Genomic DNA, 21,529 nt, shown 5'->3' on the forward strand with positions numbered 1-21,529 from the left:
GCGCTTGTGAATCTGCCTCACCTGTCGCCCTTTGACGGCGTGGCTAAGATTTTTAAAGTCTGCATTGATGTCATACGGTAACAGAAGCAATACAGAGCAAAGAGTCAAAGTGTTCAACCCTTCATGAAGATTTAAAGATCGCACGAAAAACATTCTGAAAACCAAGGTGGCCAGTGTGTTCAAGTAAAGCCACGTCAGTCACCTTTCCCGTGTGATTTGAATTCAGCTTTCATTCGGAGAGGCGCCGCCTGTCCCGGCCGGTTAGAAGTAGGGGACAGCTGTGAGCTTGTACCACTTGACCGTCTCCTTGCTGAGATCAAAGTCTTTGAGTCTGAGCGTAATGCCGCCCAGGAAGTAGTTCTCACGTAAGGACTCGGCGCTGAGGACGCTCAGCTGGAGCTCCCGCAGGCCCAGGCTGTCCTTGCTGTAGCCGCTGTACACCAACTGTGGAGGAAGAGGAAGAAGAGACTAACAAGGCTGAAACAGATGGAACTTGATTCTATTTATACCATTTAGGAAATATAATAAATGTGTATTTCTTTACCATCTCGTTGAAAGTAGGGTTCCTCGTTTTCCTCGAGGTCTTCGTTTTGCGTTTGGACGTCTTGTGTGGATCTGGAAGCAGGTAGGTTTTCACATACGGGTTGGGATCTGTCCCATCTTCCGAGACCTGCGGTGGACAACCGATCAGTTCAAGACAGATTAGTCAAAAAAAAATACAATAAAAGAGAACGACATATCCAGATAATTAATGAATCACTGCTGACGTTACCAAGTCTCTGATGTGCATGACCATGATGAAGAGCGTGCTGTTCCTGTACGAAATGGAGAGCTTAACTTCCCCTTCCACTCGGCCAGAGGTGGGGCTGACTGGAGGCTCTGCAAGCATCACACAATGCAAATCAGGTCTATGGAATACAGACTAAAGTAAAGGCAATACATAAGTTTATCACAGGCAGATGGCCTTTACTACAAAATGAAAAGTTCAGTGCTAAATGGAGTCATAATGAAATAAACATGTGCACCTGGCGCTTTGATCGTGCCGTCTACACCCTCGCTTTTATCATCGCGTGCAATTGGATGAAAGAAAGTGTAGATCAGGTCACACTAGAGACAAAAGAGACATTGCGTCATCGACTGGTGACATCATAATCATCACTGACATCACCGAGGTTCATCTGCACGCACATGTGTGACCTCTGTGGCGCTCCTCATCAGGTTGTGGACGTAGCTGTTGAGCTCCAGCTTCCTCTTGGTTGCCACTTCTTTGATCTGCGTGCGACCAAGCACCATCTTACTAGGGAAACTAAAAATAAGAACAGAGATTATTATTCCACAGAGCTTGGTGGAACTCGTCAGGGGTTAACTGAAAATGTTAAGGATCTCGGAGGGAGAGGCGATTTACCCTGGCAGCTTCCAGAGAGGGAAGAGGAGGATGAGCTTGTTGTGGAGCTCCTGAAACTCGTCAAAAGTGCGCAAAACAAACTGGGGGTCGTTCTGACCCTCTCTCAGGATCCGCACCACATACGTCTACACAGAGAGGACAGGGCATTCCCGCTTTACGTCCACCGAGATCAGAGCGTGGAAGAGTCGGACAAACGCGACGGCAAACTCACGTAGTGCTTGTCGGGGTTGTAGCGCTTCTGGAAGGAGAAGATGGAGGCGTGCAGGATGCGGCCTTCCTGCTTCAGAGTGTAAGTCTTGGGGGAGAACGACAGGATGGGTTCATCGCTGGCGGGCAGACCCGAGAATCGGAGCTGGGCAAGGTTGTGGATGAAGAAGTTAAACTTTGTGGCCACGCTGCCCAGACTGGATCCAATCAACCTGGAGAGGCAGGTGAACAGGGCGACAGGGAAATCAGACCGGGAGGGGGGGGGGGGGGGGGTTACTTCGACACTCCTGAGTCTGAGTCTTTGCCGCTTGACATGATTCTACAGCCACCTGGTGGACTTTGAGATCGCGGCAGCAAAGACACATGAAATGGTCTTACACTCGTCACTGAAAAGGGAATAGATTACTGCATCCACCTGGTGAAGAAGACGGTGGCTTCAGCGTCTGTGTTGTGGGGCTGCAGGGCATCGAACACATACTTTAAATCCTGAGAGCTCGTCAGCTCCGGGAGGCCCGAGGACGTCATCTACGGCAGGAGGAGATGATGCAAGTTCAAGCCAAGACCAAACAATTATCAATTAATCAATGAAATAATCTTTATATTACTCCATGATTTTGTATCGGCTCCGTTTAGTGCACGAATGTGTCTGTGTTTTTCTTTACCAGTGACAAAAGGTTGAGAAAAAGTCCGGAGTGCTTGCGAATGAGGTTGTAGGCCTGGCAACACAAGTCCACAAACAACTGGAAGCGACTGGTGGGACGCTCGCCTCCGTTGATGACGTACGCCATGTCGGAGGTCAGAACGAACGGCGCTCGGTCCCTGGCGGGGAAAGACAAGGTGGGTGTTTAATCTCTTCTTCCAATCAGGGTTATCTAAAAAGAAAAATGGTTTAAAAGCCTCTAAATAAATCAGAGAAAATAGAAGACACTCTGACGTAACCGAGTAAAAATAAACACCCTGCTAAAGCATCGCAACACGTCTCACACACGCGGACACGTCCGGATTCTCACCTTTTGAAGGTGCCAAACATCTGAGCGTGTCCCAGGAACTTGCCAAAGTCGATGTGGAACATGTGACCGGTGGAGCGCAGCATGATGTTGTCATTATGACGGTCACAGATGCCCAGGACGTAGGTCGCCACACAGCATCCTGCACACGAGTAAATGAAGTTCTCTGAAGCCTAAAAAAAGAGGAAGAAGCGAGGAAAGGGAGGAACAAACGTTTCGTCATTTGCTGCTGATCCCGGCAGGTCAAACGCTGGCGTGGGTCTGCGGCTGGCCCACATTTCATGTGTAGCTTTTACCTTCTCGTACTCGTCCTCAGCAGGGTTGTACTTGCGGAGCCACTCTGCCAGCGGTTTGTCCTTGAAGGAACCGGTGACGCCGTACTCCACCTGGATCTTCCTCAGCGTGTCCGAAGACGGCACCAGCTCCACCATCCCTAAAAGGCACATCGCCTTTATTTACACAATGTCAGCACACGACAGACAGCTCTGGATGCTGTAGCTCTTTGGGAATCCTACAGCCAGAATATGCGACTTGTAATCATAACCACAGGCGGCGGCACCTTTGTGTTTGCCGGTGGAGATGCATTTGAAGTTGACGATGCGGAGGTCCAGCCCCTCCTGCAGCCAGATGCGGTCCATGACACGGATCATCTGAAGAGCCAACATGTCCTGCCTCAGGTCTTCTCCGACCTGACACACACACGGAGACAAACAACACCAAAAACAGTTCACTTTTTTTTAGTAACCGGTTGGGTCACTTCAGCCACCAGGGGGCGCAGTGTTCAGCTGAGATGAATGTCATCTAAAAAATGCATAACAACCATGTACTGTCTAAACTACTAATGGCTCCCCATGAGGTTCATCTTCATCGCCTTCCTCTGAGGCTCCCCTGTGTGAATTCATCGCATACACAACAAGCTACTGTGTGTTGGTGCAGAACCTTGAACATGACGTTGAGCTCTTCTCCCAGCGGGTCGGCGTTGACCAGAGCCAGCTTGAGGGGAACCGCGTTGGAGTTGAAGAAGGAGCAGGCCTGCACACGCAAACATGTGATTTTACACGCTACGCTAGTAGGAGCTTCACAACAGGATCAAAAGCTTTTTGTTTTTATATAATTCTTTAGCTTTTGAAAGACGTTTTCAAGGCCACTTGCTTTGTTTCAACTGTCACATCATCATCATCATCCTCACAAAAAATGATTATCGACTAAAGGAAAATATTTGTGTGCAGAGTGTCAAGTCGATCCACGCGTGTGTGTGTGTGTGTGTGTGTGTGTGTGACCTTGATGTTGAGCTCCTTGGCCACCAGGCTGGGGCTCAGCGGCAGTCTGCAGGTGTTCCTCTGGAAAAAGTTCTGAACATTCTCCAGGCCCTCCACCAGCGCCACCTGGACACACAACCGGAAAAATATACATCGAGGTACTGAAACACACAGACACACACACACAGTAGGCTCCATATTACATGAAGGTAACACCCACGCCGCACACACTGACCTGCCGTGCAGACCCCCCAGCCTGTCTGACTCGCTCGGCGACAGCTCCCAGCAGGGTGACCAGGTGAGTCTGCTTCTCGAGCTCCGCCCTCAGCTTGGCGCCGCAGAGACACAACAGGGCGCCCAGCACCCGTTCGTAGCGTTGCCCCCAGGCAGGGTCCTGCACGGCATCATTGAGCAGCCTGCAGCGAGCGCACACACCCACAGACCCAACTGAAAGGACGCCACCGTCACGTACGTCAACTCCCCCCCTTAAGTGTCGCTGCAAACCTACCAGAAGAGGTAGTGTGCAATGTTAATGTTGCCTTGTGCTCTGGACAGCAGGAACATGACGAGGGCGTTCTTCAGGTGACACTCAAACTTCAATGCCTGGAAGGAGAGAAAACAAAATCAGAAACACGACACGCTTTAAAAGATTTGGCTCGGAGCTTCAAGGAGGCCAGTTTCAGTGGGTGCGTTTGTTCAGCTCATTTTGGCTATACCTGAACGAGCTGCGGCAGGTAGTCAGCCAGCTCATCGTCGCTGCTCTTCTCAATCCAGCCAACAGCCACTCTTCTTACTTCTGTGTCTGCAAATCTACACACAACACAGTTAACGCAACGGCACATTTAACGAGAACACGCCCCCCCCCCCCCCCCCCCCCCCGAGCAGAACGCGCTCACTTTGATTCAAGCATCTCCAGTGCAGTGACAGGAGGTAGAACGGGCCAGTGGTGCAGCAAGGAGTGGATGTGAGCCATGCTGGCCCAGTCCCAGCTGGGCACGCTGGCCAACACCTTGGGGAGGCTGCTGGGGTGGTTCTTCCGACAGTGGAGCCGGTGGTCCCACAGGAGCTGGTGGTCCGTTCGCCTCAGCCTGGAGACACAAGCGGACGGAGAAGCTGAAACACACTGGGACGTACATTTCAGCCGAAGGACCTTTTTGTGTTATTGATCCATTTATCTCCTTTGAGGATGAGCAGCACTGAAGAACCAAAGAAATGCAGCCCGAAGATGCAGACGGGTTGAAGCCCTGTGCAGGACCTCCATGGGGTAAAACTCAACATATAAAAGGTCTCCTTCAGGGATTTAATGGAACATCACAGATGTCACACAGTGCACACAACAGACCAGTAAGACTGCAGCTGCGCCAGTACAGCCTATTGGGCAGCACAGAAAGCAGGCGCTGAGAGAGCGCTCTGTGCTAAGGAGCCGGCTGCGTCTCGTGGAGGAGAGCCGGCTGGCAGCAGACGTGACGGAGCTTTCAGCTGGGCCTGGAGCAGCTGGAGGAGAACGTACGAACCGGGGCAGACAGCATGCAGGCGTTTATAGAGAAGTGTGGCGGACAAAGTCATCTGTAAAAGCGCTCCATTACGCCCAGCGGCTTTTGAGGGTTCACAAAAAGATGTCTGAGTAGAGATGTTCTCAGTCGGTTTTATTAAAACTACATATTTGGCCGTCACATTTACGTTATACAGACTTTTAAAGTGACGGAACAAAGATATGGAAGAAAGGCTGAACACTTATTGCATCAAGCTTTCATCGGGAATAAGATTCTCTGACCCAAAATTGGATGCTCGGCTGCAGATTTTCTCCAGTTTGCGTCGCAGATCGGGGTCCAGCTCTTCCTGGGCGTGGGGTTCGGGGCTCGGGCCTTCCTTGGGTCCTACGTACAAGATATCCACTAGTGAGTTGGGGAAGTCCACCTGAGAAATACAAGTGAGACAATTAGTAACTTGATTTATTAATAGTAAACAACAACAAAGCTTTCACTTCACACCACTCCCTACCTGCAGTACTATTCTCTCTGTGGGAAGCCTCTTCTTGCTGCCTGCAGAGCCGGCGGCGGCGGCCCCCCCCTGGGCAGACGTCCACAGGCACAGCAACCTGCTGCCCCTGGCAAGAACCCTGCACAAGTCAACAACAAACAACAACAAACCCAAAACCATCAGTCAGCAACCTTAGAAACATTCAATGAATTTGTATGGCCAAACTTTGACAAATGTCTGACTGGAATTTAATATAAAAATCACAACATTGGGAGGCAGTAACAATTTCTAAAGCATCTTCCACACGTGAGCAATATCAAGACTGATGCTCTGACCCTCTGAAGTCAAAGAGCGGCATGGAGACTTTCCCCAGCTGCTCTGGAGCTTTCCTTTGTTTGTTGGAGTCCGGGGATCCACCGGCATTCTGGCTCAACACGCCGAACAAAGTCAGGCTCAGTACGGACTCCAGCGGGAGAACAGCAACGGCTATTGGGAAGTTGATCCTGAGAGAGACGGGGTTGGAGTCAGCAGCGTGTTGTCGGAATGCCAAAGTTAAGAATAAAGGAAGAAGATAACGAACTCACAGTTCGTCCCATTTGATGTGGTAGAAGAAGCTTTTATATGTGCCCACTCTCTTGGACTGGACTGGTTTGAACAGGTTCTTGCCATTATGGGTGAGGGAACACACCAGGAAGTACTTCTCATAACTGCAAAAAAAACAACAACAAGCAGTACTGCTACTGCGTCTCCACCCATCTGATCCTCAGAGGCCGTAGACATTCACACGAGCCGAATAGTTGATGACACGCAATGTTTGCTCGTTGAATACTCATTAACTGCTTGATAGACATCCAAAAGGTAATTTTTTTTCGGCCTCTCAACCACACGCAGAGTTTTGTAAACAGGTCCATGTTTGGAGGAATGAACATCACTACAGCGATGTTAAGTGCCGTCTTAAAATAACTGCTGGAGTAAATGGGCCTGTTATTAAGCAGTCCCTCTTTGTTGTGAAGGCCTCGCTGCGATGAGAAAATTACCATGCAGTGAAGGGACTGCAGCCGTTCTTAAGGTGGCTTCTAAAACGGCCTCCACCAGGGATCCCACGCCTTAGACATGTAAATGTAATTTATAGCTCCAGTAACGACAAAAGTGAAAAAAAAAAAAAATGACAGCACTAATAAGTCAGACTGCGTCCCCATATGTTCCAAACCCTTATGACCGGCAAGAGCTTTGAAGAAATGTCCAGATCTTGGTGAACGGCGCGTAAAGGAAAATTTGGCCCATATCTGTTCCGAACACACGCAGGAGCTCAAGCCAGGCTGACACTGGACACTGGCGCGGAACAACAAGGCGTAGGCAGTAACACAGGCGGCGTTTGTTTAGCAGACGACAGGACGACCTGCTGCAACACTGAGCTTCCGTTAGCGTCGTAAAAAAGGGATCGCTGATAACAATTATTTGTTTACGAAAAGCACGTTTTATTACTTCCCTGCGTATTTCAGCTTATTCTTTCCTCTTTGCCAGCATCGGTTTGATAAAGTGAATACAGCAATGCCACACATTTGACCTTACATTTGACCATAAATTTGACCTTGACTTTGCTGAAGTGTAATTAAGTGAAATGTGGGTGGCAGTAATAACACTGAACAAGTGGGCGATCACGGAAGAACAAATCCACAATTAGAAAAGTATTAAATATCCACCAGCACGCAAGAGAGCACATTAAATATTAGAATTTCAATATCAGCAGCTACAAAACAACTGTGTGTTCTACGGCACTCATTAAAAACAGGTATGTAATGTAAATTGAAAAATCATTTTTACTTCAAATCCGTCACAACGCTAACGAGTAGAGCCTCCCGGTAAATCTCGGACCGGTCACCTGCTGATCCAGTTGGCTGGGATGCCATGAACGGCAAACAGGGTGAACTGAAGGTGGTCTGCGGCGCCAGAAGCTTCTTTGCTGCTCTTCCCTTCTGCATCTTCACCGTCTGCAGCCTGGGGCAACGGGGGCGACCTGAAGGAGGCGGACGGGGGGCAAAAAGAACGCAAGTATAGCTTTGCCAGGTCGTAGACGGACTGCGTCAGCAGGGCCATGCTCTCCTCCACTGGACTGGTGTGTCCTGTCAAGAGTCAGGTAAGGGTCGGGGTGAGGCGTGTGCGACACACAGGAGTAAGCTGAACCAAATGGTGACACGTTTAAGCTATAACTCAGTTATAAAACATGAATGTGTGTGAACAGAACTCACCATTTGATGGTCGCCCTGAAGACCTGGACTCCACCTAAACAAGAAAACACGTGTCTTTGCGATCCAACGCTATATCTGAATGTGTGTGCGTGCAGCGTCCGTCAAAACGCCACCTTGGGTGAGCGCGTCCTGGGCACGTTGATGGAGTGCCGCAGCCTTTTGACAGCTTCTGAAATGGCCTGGGTCTCCACCTCATCCAGAGCACAGCACAGGTTCTTCAGAGTCTGCACCACCCGGTCCACTGTCTTATACTGCGTGCTCTGGACACAGGGAGGAAGAGCATGTTCTACAAAATACAGGCGACATCGGCGTTCTGGTGATCGTACCAGGGCAGAAACCAAAACTTCTTCCAAGCAGTATTTCAACGCTCAAATCAGTCTGCACACATTTACACAGACTGGGTCAAAGATTTGCATGTTAGTAGCACATTCAGAAGGCTCGCCTCGTTGATGATGATGAATATATTTATTAGATAGAATGTTGGAGTACAAGTACGGTCACACAGTAGCATGTATTACAGTACAAATAAAGTCAAACATCCTGTCTAAGAGGAGCATTTCAAAAAAGCCCTTGCGGTCTTGTTTCCGTTGAAAGTCCTTAGCTGATATTAATCTTGATTTTATTGTAATTTGATTTGAGGGTGGGACATCATTTTTACTTTATTCGGCATTGCATTACTTCAAAACAGTTTCTGAAAAAAAGATGTCCCATTTCCAGAATGCATGCGTTCCAGGATGGATGGATTTTTGAAGGAAAACAGCCGGCTCCCATCCGACTATTCGCTTTAAGTCACTGGACGTGGGACCAGAAGCTAAATAAGTCTCAAGATAAAAAGAAGAGACACAAACTTATACCAACACCTCTAACCTTCTATGTGGGACGCTGCAGACACTGTGGACAGTTACGCTATCTGGTCTACACATCTGTCATGTTGTCATGAGCTTAATGGTCAACAAAACGCACGATTTCCTTAACGACCCAGGCGTGAACAGGGACCACGCGTACCTCGTTCTGAAGGCAGGCGCTGACTTGGGTGTGATAGCCTTCTAAATAGTCAGCGAGGCCTTGTCTGCAAAAAAATAAACACAAAGAAAGCTCAGCCACAGAAAGACACAAAATCTGACAAGCGCTTATCAGTGATCGTCAGATCAATACATCAAATGGAGGGAAAAAAAAGCAAAAAACAACCTGGTGACATTCTCCCTGAACGGCCGATCCACCTGTCTGAGGTGCTTCTCCAAATCGATTGGTGACTCGCAATCTTCAACCTAAAGAGAAAGCAGGGATACATCATCAATAGAAAACACGGATGTTTATTTCACGGGTCGTCAGTTTCCATATTTGAATTAAAAATCCGAAGCAAATCTTTGTCGGGAGAACATGAAATACATTACATCACAGTAAAAATACTTGAGCTCGCGCTCAGAGCTCGACTTGAGTGACTTACGGTGCGTGCCAAGTCTCTCCTCATGGTGGAGTGAGAGATTAGCTGTAATGTGATCTCATTCTCCCACTTCCTGCAGTTCTGGACGTACTCGTGGCTGCCGAGGCTGCGTTTACTGCAGCACAGAAAGGTAGGTTACGGTCGAGAAGATGGCGCTTCAGACTGCGCTAAGTAACGAGTGACTGGAACACAGACATCGAAATGAGCAAATCCTTTGGTGGATTGGATCAGGTTATGTTTAATTACAGGAGTCAGAGTGGATTACGGATCTAATGCCGTTTGAAAAACACGGGGGCCACCTGTTTGCAAGTCCCAGACTTGTGGACTCCCAGACTAGATAATGTGCAGCACTAATATTCCTGAGAGAGTTGTCTTTAACATGGCCACAGATTAAACAGATATATTTAGAACTCTGGGCCTTCAAGTCCTGATAACCGCATTTCCAACGAGACTGCAGAGAAGCCTCCATCAGTCCCATTTGTCGATTTTGAAGAGGATGCCAAAAGGTTCTGGAGTAAAAGACAAAGCGACTCATACCTGCATTTATAATTAACGAAACCTCCGGGATCGGCCTGGGAAAAGTCGTTTCTCCAATTTCCTCAAATATGAACTTTACACCACAGTGACAGTTCTGTTTGTGCGTACTCACTTCTGCAGCACTTCCTCCTTTCCACACACTTTGAGCAGGTGGCTGGAGAAGTCCACCTGGTCCAGGTCGTCGTGGACCCAGCACAGAGTCTGACTGATCAGCAGCTCCACGGGAGAATGGACTGAAGACGACGGCGAGACGGACGATGAAGAAGACGGCGAGGGAAAGGAAGGGCGATCCGGGTCATTGATGGAAAGAAAAGAAAACCACATGACAAAGATGTGAGGGTGGGACGGCGAAATGGAGAGGCCAGAAAACAAAGGTGGGGCCGGTTGTGTTGGCCAAAAGAAATGATAAAGGCAGAAGGAAGGGAAAATGACGCGAGGATGACGTAAATGACTTTCAGAGGAATTACAGGACAATGAAAGCAAGTCGGATTATTTTACAGTTTCACGACAGCTCGACCTTTACACGAGAGCGGGCCGGTAGCTTTAGCATCACGGACCTGCACGCCTGTGTGCTTGGTGGCGTGGTGTAAACCGTTTCACATCCGGTCCCATCCGTCACACATCGACGGACCGGAGGGGTGAAGTCAGACGTCAACGCTGCTTCTCGGACCCAACGGTACCGGCACTTCAACACCGGTCGCCTCAGCCCCGAAACGTTCCTTCTCCATCTCATCCTCACCGACTTTCCCTTTTGTATCCCTCTGTTGTCAGTTTTCTTCCTCTCTTTCACTTCTTTCTACGCATAATAATCCCCTCGCGCACTCCCTTCCATCTTCAACCACAGTATGAGAGGAATCTCCAAGCAGGACGACAACAACAAGAGTACATTCCAGATGTTCTACATCTCTATTTTTATTTTATTCATTTTAACAATTCATCAGGAAAATGCAATTCATTCTTCACTTGAATAACTGTTTTACTTTAACTACACAATGGAATGATACCGTCGCGTAGAGAGACGGAGATGAGGAGGAGGGATGAAGAGATGCTGCACAGAAACAAGGGAGGAGAAACACTGACACACAAAAGGAGGAAGACAAACAGAAAAAAAGAGAATCAGGAGAGAGAGAGAGGCGACGGTATGAGAAAGAAGGAAATGTAGAATGAGGAGTGAATAAGCTCGCTCGCTCTCTCTCTCTCTCTCTCTCCATCCGTCTATCCATCCAAGCTTTGAGCAGAACTGAGGGCTTTTTGTTCTGGACAGCAGATGCCAGCACAGGAATCCAGACCCCACCAATGTGGTTTAACCTGACACCGACAACGCGGGACGTCAAGCAGGAAACAACAAGCTCCACGTCATAGGAGAAAAGAACGTCGAGGAAACGACCTCAGATTAGAGGAGGTGGACTCGGCAGACGCAGGAAGACAAAGCAGAGCAGGAGTTAATGCAGGAACCGCCGCGGCTAGAACGAGTTAGTAATAAATGACTCCAGCTAGGAACAGCAAACAGCACGGATATTTACTTTCTCACTAAATCGATGGTATTTTTAGGTGCGGACAGCCTCTTAAAAACATTCTTCGTGGGCGCTCAAAAAATAATAAGAAGAAAAAAAGCCTTCCAGTCCCTTTTGCCCAACAGGCATCTCCATGGTTACAACAGAAAGAGAGGGGGGGGAGGCAAACGAAGGGTTAAAGAGTTCAGAAAACTCACATCCTGTGATAATGTCCCATTAGAGGATTGAACTGCGCTAAACCCAGAAACACTTAAAGCATTTATAATGTTTACAGCCAACAAGGCCCAGTAAAACCACCTGCACAACGTGGATGCTTACCGTCACAGGTGAAGGTCACAGGCTGCCGGGAGTCAGAGATCTCGATTGAAACCTTGACGGAGCAGCTGCCGTCGCCTCCACAGTCTCTCTGGGTGATGACGGGACTGAGGACGTAGCCGGGGTTGGTGGACATGTCTCCATGAGGGAATTTGGAGCGCAGGCTGGTTGGGGAAAACAACGGCATAGAATCAACACTTAATCCTCACATCGTGGCTGGAGAGGTGCCGGCGGGGCCCTCCGGTACCACCGGCACCGTCGCCTTTGTTTTTCCCCTTTCATATAGGCGGGGCAGGTTCAGGACGCGGTTTGCTCGATGCTCGTTCGCGCTCAGACAAGAACAGCCGCCGACACGAAGCCTCTTACGTTGCGACGTCTTCACAGAAGGCGGCGACCTCCTGGTTTTGAGCGTCCCGTTCTTCCAGGGAGGCATTCTTCAACAATCCTTTTCCCTTTTCCTAGAGGAGCAAAAGTAGGAGGTGAACTGAATAATATATGAACGCGAATACTCGGACCAGGTGGAGGCACGCATCAGTTTAGCAGGGCTAACGGCGGCGCTTAGAGTCAACATGGCGTGTTTGCCCATCACTGAAGGGTTACTTTGATTAAGGACACCACTGATCTGACCCTCTTATACTGGGAAAGGTTTGTCAATAGGTGGGGCATAATCGCCCTCCTTTATTTAAAGATTTGACAATCACTCCCACACCAGCTCTCCTTCCTGACGGCCGGCGTGTTACGTGGAACCGCATTCTGCTTTTTACTGCCAGGAACTGCGGAATGCACTTCCGGTGGCATCGGAAACGAGCAGTTAAAGATTCTCCTCAGTCTGCAAAAGTGCTCCGTCATAGCCCTGGAGATCTGTGACTGACATCACTGCCAAGGCGGGCAGGAACGGAAAGGAAGAACAACACAGGAAGTCAAGGAATGGCTTAGAACGTCATAATAATGGCTCGCTGCTCTCCCTCGGGACGTCTGGGAGATTTTCAAGTAAGCCGGCTGACTGGGAGATAAAGTCTGCAATTTTGGTTTCAAGCCCCGAATTATTTTACAGGTGATGATTCTTCATAACATTTTAGAAAATGTAATATTTTACTCTTAAGCTCTAAAGAGGTTTTTAAGCTCCTAACAAGCGACCAGAATCAAAAAGAACAAACAAAGAAAAATGGAGAAGCGGTCGGTGCCGTCTTTGCATCAATAATTCATGTCCTGTTTTTATCATCTTATTTGGGGGCGAAATGTTCCGATATCTGGAAACCGAAATGCCCGGCTACACGGAAGGCGTGGTGGTACGGAAACGGGCAACATTCCAAACGGATTGTAACTGAGAAAGAAGGATGATTTAGCATTTCTGTCGTTTCAGCATCATCTCAAGCTGCCCCGAAGCTACGCCGCATTACCTTTGAAATATTAACACGCTCACATGTCGATCGCTTGCTAAAATAGCTCCCATTTCATATCCTATGGATCTGTTGTTCATGTAGCAGCAACTCTGTTGTGGCTAAAAGATCAAGGACACAAACGTCCCCGGTTCAATTGCAGCAGGGATCACTTCAAGAGGAACCCGTTACTCTCGCCGCCTCGCTTCCCGTCACCATCCATTAAAGTGCAAACACTAAACTGAACACCTTTGCTGATGCTAACGGACAACATCCAGCGGGACAATGCTCGACATCGAGCTGACCTTCATTAACGGCGGCAGATAGAAAACGCTGAATCAACACCGAGTTGGAAATGGGGCAGAGACCGACATTGAACCACCTGAATTCTCCAAACCAGGCTGGGGGGGGGCAAAAATAATGAAAAAAGGAGCGGGTGAGACATTAAAAACAGAGGGTCAAAGAGGGAGGAGGGAGAGAGAGAGTGTTTAGGTTCGAGTTCAGGACGAATGCAGTAAAAACAAACATGGCTGATACTTCAATGAGGATGTGTTAGCCGAGTGTGACACAACACACACACACACACACACACACACACACACACACACACAGCAACAGGACCGTCTTTGTTTCACTGCATTGATATTGTCCCGCCTGGAGGGAACGCTCCCAGTATCTGCAGTCGTGGGAATGTCTTCGGAGGATTCGCTCGCCGACTAACCCTTCATCCTTCCTCCGGTTTTACTGCCATAAGTCGGAGTCCCGACTGAACTGTGTGCATCAGGATTAAGCTGTAATGACTGGTTTCCAGGGTCACAGAGTACAGCGTCTGCCTAGTGATGGAAATCCAACCGTAAAACATCACAAAAGAAAGGAGTGCAAGGTGTGATTCTTAACACCTGCACAAACAGTTAGCTGATTTAAAAGCTCCAGATATGTCGTTTAAAAAAGATTTTTTGGTTTGTATTAGAAATTCATCCCTCCTGGCTAAAACCACAAATACTTTGTTTTACTGTAAATAGAGAATCAGACGTTGTTTTCCCACTTTTTTATAAAACCACCATGACAAAAATCCATTCATGGTGGTTTGAGGCCATCCCAGCTGGACACGTGGAGCGAGAGTCGAGTTTATCGCAGGACCGATGCTGAAACAAACAACTGTTCACGCTCGGTCGCACAGCAGGACGCCCCCGAGACACGGAGGCGCTTGTATTCGTGTCTTAAGACAGGATCCTGCGCCCTGATGGAGGAGAGCGGCCTCTGGTATGGCTCTGAACCCAGAACCAGTGCGCCAGGCCCAGGTGTAGCGTTACACCACACACCTCCACTTCCTTTTCTACATCAGCCAAATGAAAGTCAGCCCAGACTGTTCACACGGACCTCAAACATCCACCGCTGACCGTTCATTTCGAGCACGCTGAAAGCGTCTAAAACAGATGAGATGATTATAGTTCACGATAGAAGTTTGACTTTTAGAGTCTCAACTTAATTTAGTCGCTTCAAGCTTCATTTTCCAATGAACCTTGCCGTGGGAAATGCTGAGAGACGCCCCCCGATGCCGATGCAGCACTTACTGAATGAATATATTTATTAGATAGAATGTTAGAGTACAAGTACAGTCACACAGTAGCATGTATTACAGTACAAATAACGTCAAACATCCGGTCTAAGAAGAGCATTTCAAAAAAGCCCTTGCGGGCTTGTTTCCGTTGAAAGTCCTTGGTACATAAATCATCCACAATTAACAATACAAATAAAAATAAAACCAATATTAAATTACGCAATTGATGCAACGTAACATTAGAAAAACAAAAATAAAATGTTTTTACACCGGCAGTGCAAACTAACAATTAATCTAAAATAAATTACACCACTGATGCAAAATGACAATAAATAACTTACATAAATTACAATAAATTACTAAAGCAATTAATACGTGCAACGTAGGTGGACTGAAGAGATGATTGATTATGATTGGTGTGAATGCTCCGCAGCACGGCGCTCAAATGTTCTCGGGTTGCTTTGTGCACGCATTTGTGTTTGCACACAGTCTGAGGGGGGAGCGCCGCTGCCGCTGGGAAGTAGTTTACATCATAAGTCCACTTCTTCTTTCAATCAGGAAGTGCCTGATAGTTTACTAGCTTAAATGTTTATAACAACAATGCACTGGTGGTGAAGGTGATGAAGTAAACAAGGTCAGAGTTTAAAAGACAGCGATGTTTGTCCAACGAGTCACACGGCGAACAGGGAGGGACACATCCTTGTTTTTCGACTCAAGCTGCAATAACACTGATGGGAACAAAGCAAAGAGAGTACAGCATCTCTTACCCACATTAAAGGTGCAATTAAATAAAGACAAGGGGGGCAGATTCTGCAGCGGGGGTCGCATTGGAGGCGGGAGCAGCGATATTAAATAGCCGACGGAGGTATGCGTGGGAAGGAGAGAGGTTTTACGGCGTATTAGGTTGGACAAGTGTACAATGATTTACTGCAGGCTTCAGTTTCACAATTACACACAGAGGTGTGTTCAGATAAGAAACATTCTGCAGGAAAAGCTCCGAACAAACGATTTCAATCAGAGCAATAAATAAACTTTTCACACCGAGTGTGTGATGCTCCTTCAAATGGAACGACACTTCCTGAAACAACTGCAAGGGGATAAGTGATGTCAGTCTTTGTTGCCAGACGCGGCTGGGGGGGGGGGGGGGTTGTTAAAACGGCACGTTCACTTTGGAACGGTCGGGGGCCAGGTCTGAACAGGCCTCAGGTGGAGTGAGGCGTGACGGCTCATAGCACAAATTTATATCCAAGGCCGAAGCGAGAGATTAGCACTGCAGACAGACACGACAGGCAATCGGCGAATGGCGGGGAGGAGGAAGGGAGACAGAAACCGGAGAAGCGATAGAAGTTAGGACACGAGTTGAGACTGAGGAGAAGAGAAAATGAGAAATAAATAAAGTACACGACAGACGAAACGCACAAAGAGACAATTATCGAATTAAGACAAAAGAAAGGACCACTTTGAACCAAGTCTGCAAGTTCAAGGTCATTTGTTCCATTTGTTCCATTTCCCACGTCTTACACTCCACCAAGACAACCACAGCCAGGCAGCCGGCTCGGAGCCATCCGGAACGCCGCTGTTGACAAGCAGAACGGAGCACAGCCCTGCCGAGGGCTTTAGCATCGCTAAATGGTTTGCGGTAACCACGCCACCCGCATCAAGCAAGTTTTATCAAAATAAGATCAGCGCTTTAAGGAAAATGTGGAAAACTGCCAGTTCCAGTAATGTTATAGAATGTGGGAAACATTCCTGGATCTGCACCTTATCCAGACCTGCACCAAAACTGAAACTGAGCGGGTTCTTTCCTGGCACACACAGGCAGCCACTTAGTGTTCGCTTTCTGAACAGGGCTCCTTAAACGCAGCGTTACATTAAGTTCCTGCCGACCTTTCGGATCACATTAGCCTAATATCTTCTGAACGCTCCCTGTTTGGATTTTCTTACGCAACCCACGACTGCGACGCTCTTTGGTAACTTTCTCTTAGAATATTTCTCCACATGCAAGTAACTTTGACAAAAATTAAACATGTGTCAATCACTGACAAATAATAGCATGACCATTTAATTTAACAGTTTTGAAGGCGCGCCACGCTGTTTCTGAATGCTAACTCGCGTCGCACATGTGACGTCAGAGCAGTTTTGGTCGCAGGCAGTGACGTTTCTAAACCCAAAACTCAGTTTTCAGGTTTGATTAATGGTTACGCATTTGTTTGCAGACAGACTTGGGACCGTCCCTAGCCGGTCCTGTACATGACCCGTTTCTCAATGTCTCCTTACATCTTAAGCCTCACGTTTTCAAAAACACTGCTTTCGACATTGTGTCAAACTTCCTGTTTTTCCAACACCATAGCAAATTCAAGAAAGATTTGTACGTTTTATGATCGTCCTTTGTACTCCAGAAACAAGCAATCCGACCATATAAAGGGCTACACCACCAGAACAACAGATGGTCAGTGAGTTTTGGGAGGGGAAAATTAGAGGCAACAATACCCCATGCCTCTCGCCCGCAGCACTGTCCCTAATGAACGTCCTAAATATTCATCAGAAGAAATCAGCTCACTCAAGTCTGCAAAACTAACCACAGAGGTAAGCGTTGGTGTAAAGGGGAGCTTTAGCCTGTGCTAGGTGAATGAAGAATGAGGAAACAAGTTGTGGGACAATGATGGTTGTTATTTTGTTAACACACACACACTGTTCAATATCAAATAATATCGACGTGTTGTGCAAAACCAACGTATCTTTGTGTGTTATGATCCCACCTGACTGCTTGCTTTGTGCTGGGAGGACGTCCCTGGGACGTTGAGGGAATGGCTCCTGGTGATGGCCGCCCCCGTTGATGCTCTCCTTTGCTGCGAGCGAGCCGATGCCTTCACCTCCACAGAGGGGCTTCTGCTCCCTTCGGTCTCAAGCACTGCATCCCAAGGATCTCCAGAAGGAGATGCAGGCAGAGTCTGAGCAGCGCCTCCGGGCAGGGACGCGTCCTCATTCTCGGCTTTGCGCTTTGTAAGGGGGTCCAGGTCCAACCAGTCAAAGCGGCTGATGCTGGAGGACGCCATCGCTATTGGCTGCTGCGGTGGAGGGTTGGGCTCCAGGGAAGCTGCGCTCGCTTTGGAGGAATCCGGTTCGCTGTTAGCCGTTTTGCCATTCCTCAAGTACTCCGAAGTGCTGGCAATCTTGTCAAACAGTTTGACCATCTCTGGGTCCACGGAGGGCTGCTGGTAAGCCAGGGCAGCGGCCGGCCGGATGGGAGCGAAGGCCATGAAGGACGGTTGTTGTGCCGACAGGGACATGAAAGCCTGCATGGTTGGAGCGAAGCCATTTTGAAATGCGACTGGCTTTGGGAACGGCGCAGAGGGGAACATTGGGGAAGGCTGATGGGTGGGAGTGGAGACACTGGAATTAGACGAGGTGGACAGAACAGATGTCCACCGGCCACCTTGGAAAGGAGAGGAGCTACAGCCCTGGCCTCCAGGGTAGGAGGCACTGAGGTTAAATCCCAGTAATGACGAGGGACGCGAGACGTTGCTGTTTGCCCCGAAGTTTTCATCCAATAGGAGCTTCTCAAGCTCCTCATTGGTCAACTTGTCCACATCAATATCCCTGAACTTGTCCTGCTCTTCCTGCTTCTTGGTCTCCGGGAAGACAATGAGGTCCTTTTCTGGTCTCTCACTGGAGGATGGAGGTTGAGGAGCAGTAGCGCTAGCGTTACACGGTTTGGGTTTGGAGAACGATGAGGAGGCTGCAGCAGAAGACGAAGATGTCGAAGGTGAAACAGTGGGCCTCTTCTCCTTTTGCAACTTTGCTAAAGCCTCTTCCTCCATTCGAAGGGCTTCCTCTTTGCCCACCACCCCCTTCGACTGGGGGGCGTCCAGCTTGAACCCATTACCACTAGAGCTCTGGGCCATTCTGTCAACTGGAGGTTGCCATGGATGTGACAGCTTTAAGTCTTTAAACACCTACACCCAAAAAAAAAGGGGGGGGGGGGGGGGGGTCAAGCAGAAAAGAAATTAGCATTTTTATAAATATTTTGAAATTATACTATCAAAATAAAATATATGCAATAATTAGGAATGAAATATTGACACAAACTCCAGGTCAATGTGGCTCACCATCGGTGGGAGGCATGAACAACCTCAACCAGAGTCGATTGCTTATTGATTGGCTGTCGTTTGCCACATTTACCCAGCTAATCCACGCTTGTGATTGTTTCTGTGTCAAGGGCATCAATTAGGTCAACTAACCAAAATGTTCGCAACAATTACATTGATCAGATCAGTCACAGTAAGTGTCACAAAATGCCGCAGTACACAACTGTCTGAACAAGGAGCTGAGCCACCAAGAACTCTATAATCAAACAATTGTGCACAGTAATCCATAACAAGGAGGTGACATACGAGTCGGTCTGCTGCTAAGGCACAAACGTGGTTTCATTACCGATTAATCCACTTATTCTTTCCAAGTTGATGCCAAAGAAGGGAATCTTCCACTTCTGATAACTCCATCTATCTGTGATCAGTCGACAACAGGAGAAAATTATTGCTGCAAAGGGCGTTTTGTGTTTCCTAAAAACGACACAATGTCTTCTCAAAGCATCCATTCATCCAGCAATCTGCCCCTGGGTCGAGTGAGTTCCTTCCCTCCCCGGGCGTTACCAACCCCTCCTGAGATTCCCCTCCCATTATGGTGGAGAGGCCTGGCTGTGCAGGGGCTCTGACTAGCATAGCGCTATTGTGCAGCTGAGGAATTTGGCATGCTAAGCAGCCCGACGGGTCTCTCCCTTCGCCCTCATTCTGTTAGCATTACGTTAGCGCCATGGCTCAAGATGGTCTTATCAGCTGTGCTAACACCAGCAGGCGGTGACACTGTGGCGGAATACGTTAAGCATTCGAGCAGAGGAACAGTGCCAACTTTGTCAAGAACACACGACCGAACACTAAACGCATAAAACGGTCGTTGTCTTTCGGCACCTGCTTTCACCGATGGCTTCGTTCCATGCAGAAAAGTCACTTGCTCTGAGTTCACGTGTCTATTACTGATTGTGCACACAGATTTGACGAATTAGTGTTCAAAATATCCACGATGCTTCACACCTTTGACCCAAAACCAGCTCTGTGGGTTTAAACAACCTGAAGCTGCACAGTGTACCTTCTTAGGTTAATTTTATTTGAGGCTTTAAAAAAAAAAAAATCTCTCTCAGTGTAAACATCAAAGTGAAAGAATCCAGAGAAATTAAAAAGCATACATATTTTTGATGATCTCACACCGGTGCAGCCGGATTTCTACTGAAAGAGGATTAGGAAATCTAATTAGCCAGTAAGAAATAGATTAATGATAATAGCGTGTCCATATATCAATTATTTTAAGATGGACTCCTAAAATTTTGTGACATCATACAAATTGGGATGCAAGTCTGATCAAAGTACAGGTCAGGGTATTTAAAATGAAAATATGTAACCTATTCAACTATGGATTTATATGATGCATCTTGGTTTTGTTGTTGCAAATGGTAACAATATATTATAGCTTTCTATCTATTACTGGATATATGGATCGATGGATGTCAAAGCACATAAATATACAATCGATACAGGAAGACTTGCAATAAGATGCTAAGTTAAAATACGTCTAATAGCTTCCCTGGTGGTTTTGTTTTAATTTAAAAGCAGCCTTACTCATAGTAAATCTCCATCTCCACATTTCAGCTCACAAAAGCTAGAAGTTTCCACGAATCAAAACATTACTCGAGCTGAACTCGGGCCGTGGGTGCTGCGATCTCACGAAGCTAACATGTTGTACGGTATTCACAAAACGCCTCTGAACAACTTTGCAAACTCTACAGAACAATTTAACGTGAACTTTAGCGCTTGATTAAAGTTAGCGGTTGTCCGACACAACTCTGCTAGCTAGCTAACCTGTCGGCTGATTCTCACCTGACCCCCCCCCGGCGGTGGTGTATTGGTCCAATCAGCCACGGACATAAAATAAGGGATAGCTTGTTTTTAACTTGAGATAACACTAACTTTCCACAGATAACAAGAACTAAAATGTCACTTCTTGATAGTTTTTTTTTTTTTTTGGGGGGGGGGGGGGGGGGTACTTTTAACTGTGGAGTTGGATGAATGCTAAGTTAGCCGCTAAGCCTAACGAGACGGAAGGCAAACAAAACAAACATATCGTACGTAGAAAGATAAGCCTGACTGAATTCAGCTGAATAATTATAGACGACGACTGCTCCCGTACTTTAAAAGGACATTGATTTATTGATTTATTGATTTTAGAGGACCCAGGAAACTGCTTTGGTCCCAAAACAAGGAGGAAATTAATGTATCCGTCATCCAGGAGACGACCGGACACTCCGGAGCCGGAGCCGCCGATCTGAAGCCAGCACAATACAAAAGCATTTAAACGCAGACAGTTATTGCAAAAAGAAAAAACTAAACTCCTCACCTTTTACGGTGCAGCGTTTCGAGCCAGTTTCTCCCGCAGCAGCATTTTTCCATCCACTTGCGCGAAGGGAACGTCAGTTCCTGTTCGCTCTGTCCCGCCGCTGAAGATGAACCGGCAGCGCCGCCGTGTGGCCGACACGAGTAGGACAAGGCATAAACGTAAACTATTTATACAGAATGGTTTTAAACATCATAACGCCACTCTGAAATGTCGTTTATTATAAGT

At 47.7% G+C, this 21,529-nt stretch overlaps 1 protein-coding gene across 1 annotated transcript; it reads right to left on the bottom strand.

Annotated features, from left to right (window-relative positions):
- Positions 1–261: 261 nt before the first annotated feature.
- On the bottom strand, positions 262–21,337 carry pik3c2a (phosphatidylinositol-4-phosphate 3-kinase, catalytic subunit type 2 alpha). Its single transcript, XM_068739032.1, has 33 exons — positions 21,305–21,337; positions 17,617–18,813; positions 12,284–12,375; positions 11,921–12,081; positions 10,201–10,321; positions 9,555–9,666; positions 9,296–9,375; positions 9,113–9,176; positions 8,221–8,367; positions 8,108–8,141; positions 7,741–7,981; positions 6,443–6,565; positions 6,194–6,361; positions 5,880–5,997; positions 5,653–5,795; positions 4,775–4,966; positions 4,595–4,688; positions 4,387–4,481; positions 4,114–4,294; positions 3,900–4,004; positions 3,559–3,651; positions 3,179–3,308; positions 2,916–3,052; positions 2,623–2,792; positions 2,275–2,431; positions 2,028–2,137; positions 1,617–1,824; positions 1,406–1,530; positions 1,189–1,306; positions 1,026–1,107; positions 773–879; positions 545–670; positions 262–444 (listed from the first exon to the last, which is right to left on the bottom strand). Exons 2-33 carry the CDS (start codon positions 18,760–18,762, stop codon positions 262–264), a joined length of 5,163 nt encoding a protein of 1,720 aa, XP_068595133.1. The 5' UTR covers positions 18,763–18,813; positions 21,305–21,337.
- Between the last annotated feature and the right edge of the window lie 192 nt (positions 21,338–21,529).

The sequence above is a fragment of the Brachionichthys hirsutus genome, chromosome 5 (genome assembly GCF_040956055.1).
Source record: "Brachionichthys hirsutus isolate HB-005 chromosome 5, CSIRO-AGI_Bhir_v1, whole genome shotgun sequence".
Taxonomy (NCBI): domain Eukaryota; kingdom Metazoa; phylum Chordata; class Actinopteri; order Lophiiformes; family Brachionichthyidae; genus Brachionichthys; species Brachionichthys hirsutus.